This window comes from Orycteropus afer, unplaced genomic scaffold, assembly GCF_000298275.1.
Source record: "Orycteropus afer afer isolate SDZICR_OR568_19922 unplaced genomic scaffold, OryAfe1.0 scaffold00016, whole genome shotgun sequence".
In the NCBI taxonomy this organism is placed as follows: domain Eukaryota; kingdom Metazoa; phylum Chordata; class Mammalia; order Tubulidentata; family Orycteropodidae; genus Orycteropus; species Orycteropus afer.
In genome coordinates, this window is record NW_006921603.1 from 14,635,276 (window position 1) to 14,643,805 (window position 8,530).

An 8,530-nucleotide genomic window follows, 5' to 3' on the forward strand; every position below is an offset into this window, starting at 1 on the left:
GAAGGAAGACTGGGCAATCTACTTCCATAGTGATACTGCCTCAGAAACCCAAGGAGGGGTCGCTATGAGTCGGAGCTGACTCAACGACAGTGGGTATGGTATGGCATGGTACTATGTACCAGGTGCTGATGCAAGCAATTTTACACATTAACTCTGTGAGGTAAATACTATTAATATTCTCATTTTATAAATAAGGAAACAATCAAAAGATTAAATAACTTGACCAAGGTTAAATAACTTAACCACACAGCAAGAAAGTTTCACAACTGGGTTTTACATTATAACTTTAATACTGTCAAAAAACTCAAAGAATGATTGACTTAAAAAATGATTTTTGAAATGTGTCCTTTACGAACTTTAATAATACTGCTAAAGAAACAGGCTTTTTACGTACTAAATGTTTATCTTTATACCATATGTAATACTATTTTCATTCTTATTTTCCAAGTATTAATTATCTGGAAGATAGTTTTAATATACCTTTTAAAAATTAGTGAAGATTGTGAATTTTAAAATATAAAAGTAGATTAGTTATTGTAAGTCTATATACTACAGTACTTAAATACATTTTTCTTTAAAGTAATACTTTCTTGGTATTATTATCAAATTTTATTTTTTTAATCTTTTACTACAAAGCAGCTCCAATTTCCATTTCAGTAGCTACCATTTCTCATTATGATCTAATCTATTCTACATTTATAACTTTTTTCCCCTGGCAAAAGTTATGAGTCATGTTCCAAATATTTTAAACTTTTAATAATTCAGCCAGTTTTAAACAGCCATGTTTTTCCTGCTTTTCTCACAATAAAGCTTACAAAACAGATGTTATTTCATATAAGAGTATCCATTTCTCTTGGGTATATTACAGATGGGAGCTGGAAATAAAATCTTTGTTGTACACATTTTAAAAAGTGTTTAATTATTGTATACAATTAAAAGAATACAGTCCATAATAGATAGCTGTTTGTTGTCTATGTGATGGACAAGTTCAGGAATTCAACATAACTAGATATTTCTGACTTGTCATACTGTGGTGGGCTTATGTGTTGCTGTGAGGCTGGAGGCTATGCCACTGGTATTTCAAATACCAGCAGGGTCACCCATGGTGGAAGGTTTCAGTGGAGCTTTTAGAATAAGACAGACTCAGAACAAGGAAGGGGACATCCACTTTTCAAAGTATTGGCCAGTGAAAACCTTATGAATTGCAGTGAAACACTGTCTACTATATTACTGGAAAACTTTATGAGTAGTCCTGAAACATTGTCTGATATAGTGCCAAAAGATGAGTCCTTCAGGTCAAAAGGTACTCAAAATATGACAGGGGAAGAGCGGCCTCCTCAAAGTAGAGGCGACCTTAATGATGTGGATGGAGTAAAGCTTTCAACACTTCTGTTTGCTGATGTAGCATGACTCAAAATGGAAAAAAACAGCTGCAAAACATCCATTAATAATTGGAACATGGAATGTATGAAATATAAACCTAGGAAAATTGGAAGTTATCAAAAATGAAATGGAATGCATAAAGATTGATGTCCTAGGCATTAGTGAGCTGAAATGAACTGGTTTGGGCCATTTTGAATCAGACAACTATATGACGTACTATGCTAGAAATGACAAATTGAAAAGGAATGGCCTGCCATTCATCATCACAAAAAATGTTTCAAGATCTATCCTGAAATACAGTGCTGTCAGTGATAGGATAATATCCAAACACCTACAAGGAAGACCAGTTAATACTACTATTATTCAAATTTACACACCAACCACCAAGGCCATAGATGAGGAATTGAAGATTTTTACCAATTTCTGTGATCTGAAATTGACCAAACATGAGATCAAGATGTATTGATTATTACTGATGATTGGAATTCAAAAGTTAAACAAAGGAGAATCACTGATGGTTGGAAAATATGGCCTTGGTTAATCACATGATAGAATTTTGGAAGACCAACGACTTATTCATTGCAAATACCTTTTTTTTTTAACAACATAAACAGCAGCTATACATGTGAAACTCACCAGATGGAGTACACAGGCATCAGCTCTACCACATCTGGGGAAAGAGGCAATGGAAAAGCTCAATATCTTCAACCAAAACAAGGCCAAGTGCTTCTGTGGAACAGACCATCAACTGGTCATATACAGTTTCAAGTTGAAGCTGAAAAACAAGTCCATCAGAGCCAAAATACGACCTTGATAATATCACATCTGAATTTAAAGATCATTTGAAGAATAGATTAGGCGCATTGAACAGATTGAAACCAGAAGAGTTGTGGGATGATATCAAGAACACTATACGTGAAGAAAGTGAAAGGTCATTAAAAAGACAGGAAAGGAAGAAAGGACCAAATTGGATGTCAGAAGAGACTCTGAAACTTGCTCTTGAATGGAGAATAGGTAAAGCAAATGGAAGAAATGATAAAAAAAAAAAAAAAAAAAAGCTGAATAGAAGATTTTAAAGAGCAGCTTGAGAAGACAAAGTCAATCATTATAAGGAACTGTGCAAAGACCTGGAGTTAGAAAACAAAAAGAGAACACACTGAGCATTTCTCAAGCTGAAAGAAAAGAAAACATTCAAGCCTCGGGTTGCAATATTGAAAGATTCTAAGGGTAAAATATTGAATGATACAGGAAACATAAAAAAGAGGTTGGAAGGAATACACAGTCACTGTACCAAAAAACTGGTTGATGTTCATCTATTTCAGGAGGTGGCATATGATCAAGAACCAATGGTATCGAAGGAAGATGTCAAAGCTGCACTGGGGGAATTGGCAAGGAACAAGGCTGCAGGAATTAACAGAATATCCATTGAGCTGTTTCAACAAATGGATGCTGCACTGAAGGCACTTGCTTGTCTATGCCAAGAAATTTGGAAGACAGCTACCTGGCCAACTGACTGGAGGAGATCCATATTTGTACCCATTCCAAAGAAAGGTAATCCCACAGAATGTGGAAATTATCAAACAATATCACTAATATCACACACAAGTAAAATTTTGCTAAAGATAATTCAAAAACAGTTGCAGCCGTACATCAATAGGCAACTTCAGAAATGCAAGCTGGATTTAGAAGAGGATGTAGAACAAGATACATCATTGCTGATGTCAGATGAGGTGCTCTAGTGGCGTAGTGCCTAAGGCATTTGACTGCTAACCAGAAGGCTGGAGGTTCAAATCCATCAGCCACTCCTCAGAGGCAATCTACTTCCATAGAGATACCACCCAGAAACCCAAGAAGGGGTTGCTATGAGTCCATTTGGCTTAACGGCAGTGAGTTTGGTGTTGTTTAATGTCAGATGGATCTTGGCTGAAAGCAAAGAATACTGGAAAGATGTTTACTTGTATTTCATTGACTATGCAAAAGTATTCAACTTTGTGGATCATAACAAATTATGGATAACATTGAGAAGAATGGGAATTCCCGAACACTTAATTGTGCTCACGAGGAACCTGTACATGGACCAGGAGGCTGTCATTTTAACAGAATAAGGGGATACTGCATGGTTTAAAGTCAGGAAGGGAATAAGTCAGGGTTGTATCCTTTCACCATACTTATTCAATCTGTATGCTGAGGAAATAATCTGAAAAGCTGGATTATATGAAGAAGAGCGTGGCATCAGGATTGGAGGAAGACTCATTAATAACCTGGAATATGCAGATGACACAACCTTGCTTGGTGAAAGTGAAGATGACTTGAAGCACTTACTGATGAAGATTAAAGACTGCAGTCTGCAGTATGGATTACACCTCAACATAAAGGAAAATCCTCACTAATAGACCAATAAGCAGCATCATGATAAATGGAGAAAAGATTGAAGTTGTCAAAGATTTCATATTATTTGGTTCCACAGTCAGCACCAATGGCAGCAGCCATCAAGAAATCAGATGACATATTGCCCTGGGCAAATCTGCAAAATACCTCTTTAAAGTGCTAAAGAGCAAAGATGTCTCTTTGAAGACTAAGGTGCACCTAACCCAAGCCATGGTATTTTTAGTAGCCATGGTATATTTTAGTATATGCATGTGAGAGCTGGACAATGAATAAGGAAGACTGAAGAAGAGTTGATGCTTTTGAGTTGTAGTATTGACAAAGAATACTGAAAATACCATGCACTGCCAGGAAAATTAACAAATCTGTCTTGGAAGAAGTGCATCTGGAATGCTCCTTGGAAGCGAGAATGGCCAGACTTTATCTCACCTACTTTGGTCATATTGTCAGAAGGGACCATTCCCTGGAGAAGGATATCATCCTTGGTAAAGTGGAGGGTCAGCAAAAAAGGGGAAGCCCCTCAACAAGATGGATTGACACAGTGGCTGCCATGATGGGCTCAGATATAGCAAGGATTGCGAGGCTGGAGCAGGACCGGGCAGTATTTTGTTTTGTTGTACATAAGGTCACTATGAATGAGAGCCAACTCAATAGCACCTAACAACAACAGCAACAAGACATTTCTAGGTAAATTTCATTTTCTTTACAAGTACACTCTTTCCTCACTTATCAATAGTTAGGTTCCAAAGATGATGTCATTATGTGAAAATCAGCATTCTGTGAAAATGGAAAAAGACCTTATCAGGTCACAAAATGGAGGATGACTATGTCATCACATAACTGCCAGATTACATTATGTAACTGCCAAAACACTGAGACTCATGGTCCAGCCAAGCTGATAACCATCATAACTAGCATCACTTTCACCTTACACTTTGACATTCGTTACTGCTAGATGTACATTGTTAATAAGCACTATAGTCAGATAGTAGTTTTTAACTTTAGTTGTAAATGCAAAATGTTGGAAAATGAAATAATAAATGAGGAAAAGATGTATTGTTAAAATAGGGATACTTAGATTTGCCTAGGAAAATGTAGGTTAATTTGTGGACTCCAGAGTGTTCCCAATTATCCAACAGTCTTTCAGGGGCGAGGGAACAATTTTATTAAAATTGGAGGAATGAACATATAGTGGTCCCCTTAAATCTGGCACCATCTATAGCTCCCTTTCTGAAACACCACTAGCTTGGGGCTTACATTAAATGCCATCAAATTCTGCTAGGTTTAAAGGGAAAATATGTATGAAACATTTTAATGTTTTGAAATATATATTGGCATATATGCTAAATGAGCAGGTAGACTGTAATTTTCCCAGAAATATTGCAATTTCTCTAATTTTGGAATATATTTCCATTATTTATAACTTCAGAACTTGTTGAAAAACTAAATCGTTTTCTGGGACAGTGTCTGTGCCAAGTTTTGGGAAATTAGGTTATCTCTCAAACATGGTTCAAGCTATTCTTATTCCACTTTTACACTATTCAGATCAGTATTTATGAGTAATATATTTTGAATAATAATATATAATAAGAATTTTATTCAGTCTTTGAATTTTTTGATTTAGTACGAAAGAAAATTTTGTTGTTTTAACAGAGAATTTTGATACAAAGAAGAATGAACTAACAAGACAGGGATTTATGGATCTGAATCTAATGGAAGCCAAGGATCGAGAAGGAGATCCTAGTGATCTTTGGGTAACTTTACAGTCAGTGGGCTACAACAGAGCTCTGGAGCTGACAGAGGTAAAACAATCTTTGGATTTACTACTGGGTTTAATATACATAATATCACATAAATATTTTCCTGACATATAACTTTTGAACTGGGCACTCAAATCCATGTACTTCAGTATATGAATGAATCCTGGGTGCAGCAGTATGTTTTTAATACATTATACAAGTTTCTGTTCTTGCCAGAGCTCTGGTAGTGTAGTGCCTAAGGCATTTATTTGACTGCTAAAAGAAGGATGGCAGTTCAAACCCACCAGCCACTCCTATGAAGGATGGTTGGCCAATCTACTTCCATAGTGATACTTACTGCCTCAGAAATCCAAGGAGGGGTCACCATGAGTCGGATATGACTCAACAGCAGTGGATTTGGCCAACATTTAAATAATCCAGGGACAATGGAGTTTAAGCATATGACATGCAGAGGGGAGAAAAGTAACTTAAAATATTATACTTTTTAATTGGAAAAGAATATTTAAGCTGCTAAAGCCTCATTTCTATAGGGAAACACTTTGTCCTAACAGAATAGGGCTCTTTTAGAATAAGGGCAATAAGTCTGTATAAGAACTTGGAATCCTAATTTTTTTTTTTTTAAGTGGACATCTTGGGTTAATGTTTATAAAACACTTGGAACTGGCTTGCAAGAATTATATATGTGTTAGCAATCATTATTATTAACATGATAAGCATAGAAGTTGAATAAGACTTGTAATAAAACTAGAGAGGTAATAACAATTAGGCCTACTTCTTAAATTCTATATTTATGTATCAGGGTCAGTGAAAATAAAGAATTTAAGAGTTTCAGTTATGGCCATACTAAGATAACAATAAATTTATTTATAGTCTTAAAATTAAAAATAATATCTCACCTTTCCCATAAAACTTACTAGGGTAGAATTAGCATTGCCAAATTTTGGATATACTAACACTTTAGTATAATTCCTACTATTGATGCCATTCCAAATCCCTCATAAACCTATTTTCTGAGAAATTTTCTGTAGTTTTTTTGCCATTTTTATTAATAGTATTTTTACTAATAGTAGGTGAATAGTAGGAGTTCTGGTGGCATAGCACCTAAGGCATTTGATCTCTAACCAGAAGGTTGGCAGTTCAAATCCACCAGCCACTCCACAGAAGGAAGACTGGGCAATCTACTTCCACAAAGATTTACTGCCTTGGAAACCCAAAAGGGGTTGCTATGAGTTGGAATCGACTCAGTGGCAGTGAGTTTGGTTTTTTCGGTTTTAGGTGAATAGTTACAATAACTTTTTACATCTGACTTTAACCTAACATCAGTGAATTCCCACATTTTAACCATGGTGTAAAATCAGAATCTGATCTATGAATGATATTGGTTCTGTTACACATACTTTTCATTAATAGAAAAATTAATTAAGTCTTCTTGTACCATTTATTGATGTCATTGACCTTTGAAATCATAGGCCATAAGGGTTTCTGAGATCAAACTTTTACTTAAATTTTGTTTACTTATTTGTCTACTTATTAATAGGTATTATATTCACACCATTTAAAAGTCAAAGGTAAAAAATATATATATATACAGTGAAAAGCATCAGAGATTGATAAGGTTACCAGTCAATAACTGAAATAAAAAGACAAAGGTAATTTATTGTTTACTATCGTAGGTATAAGTATAAGTAAGTATCCTTTCACCATACTTATTCAATCTGTTTGCTGAACAAATAATCTGAGAAATTGGACTATATGAAGAAGAATGCAGCATCAGGATTGGAGGAAGACTCATTAACAACCTGTGATATGGGGACAACACCACTTTGCTTGCTGAAAGTGAAGACAATTTAAAGCGCTTACTGATGAAGATTAAAGACTACAGTTTGCATTATGGATTATGCCTCAACATAAAGAAAACGAAAATCCTCACAACTGGATCAATAAGCAGCATCACGATGAATGGAAAAAAGATTGAAGTTGTCAATGATTTCATGTTGCTTGGTTCCACAATCAAGACCAATGGAAGCAGCAGTCAAGACATCAGATAACGTAGTGCACTGGGCAAATCTGCTGCAAAAGACCTCTTTAAAGTGCTGAGGAGCAAAGAAAAGATGTCTCTTTGAAGACTAAGTAAGGTGCATGTAACCAAAGTCATGGTATTTTCAATCACTTCAGATGCATGTGAAAGCTGGACAATAAACAAGGAAAACTTAAGAAAAGTTGATGCTTTTGAGTTGTGGTGTTAGCAAAGAATATTGAAGGTACAGTGGACTGCCAGAAGAACTAACAAATCTGTCCTGGAAGAAGTGCAGCCAGAATGCTCCTTGGAAGCAAGAATGGCCAGACTTCATCTCACCTATTTTGGTGATATTGTCAGAAAGGACCATTCCCTGGAGAAGAATATCATGCTTAGTAAAGTGGAGGGTCAGTGAAAAATGGGAAGACCCTTAATAAGATGGATTGACACAGTGGCTGCAAGGATGGGCCCAGGTATAGCAAGGATTATGAGGATAGCACGGGACTAGGCAGTGTTTCATTCTGCTGTACATAAGGTCTCTATGAATTAGAGCCAACTCAACAGCACCTAACAACAACAACATAGTAAGGGAAAGTTTTTCTGGTCATGCACAGTCTCTCCACAGACAGCATAATGCTCATCTAATACAACATTTTGGGGATGCGTGGAGTTCAGGGATTAGCTGACTTTCAGAGGCATAAATGGGCCGACATACTTGACTGAAACTGCTACTTGTTTGGTACTCAGAGGTGTGTTTATTGAATTGAGCCTATGCCTGATTGCATGATTTTCAAAAGTGAGGAGATGACACTGTATGGCTCTAAAAAGTGTGCTCACACAGCTACCCACAGGGACTGAGTAGTTGAACCTGTGGGCTTGGGACCGTAGTCGCAGGGGACATCAAGCTCAATTGGCATAACATACTATACAAAACATTGTTCCACCTCCTACTTTGGCGAGTAGTGACTGGGATCTTAAAAGCTTG

The 8,530-nt window shown here is 36.2% G+C and overlaps 1 protein-coding gene across 1 annotated transcript in view; it reads left to right on the plus strand.

Annotated features, from left to right (window-relative positions):
- Window positions 1–8,530, plus strand: part of EFCAB7 (EF-hand calcium binding domain 7) — a 57,673-nt gene that overhangs the window by 32,338 nt on the left and 16,805 nt on the right. The window contains 1 exon segment of the mRNA XM_007959149.2: window positions 5,422–5,570. Within this exon segment, the coding sequence (XP_007957340.2) occupies window positions 5,422–5,570 (149 nt within the window).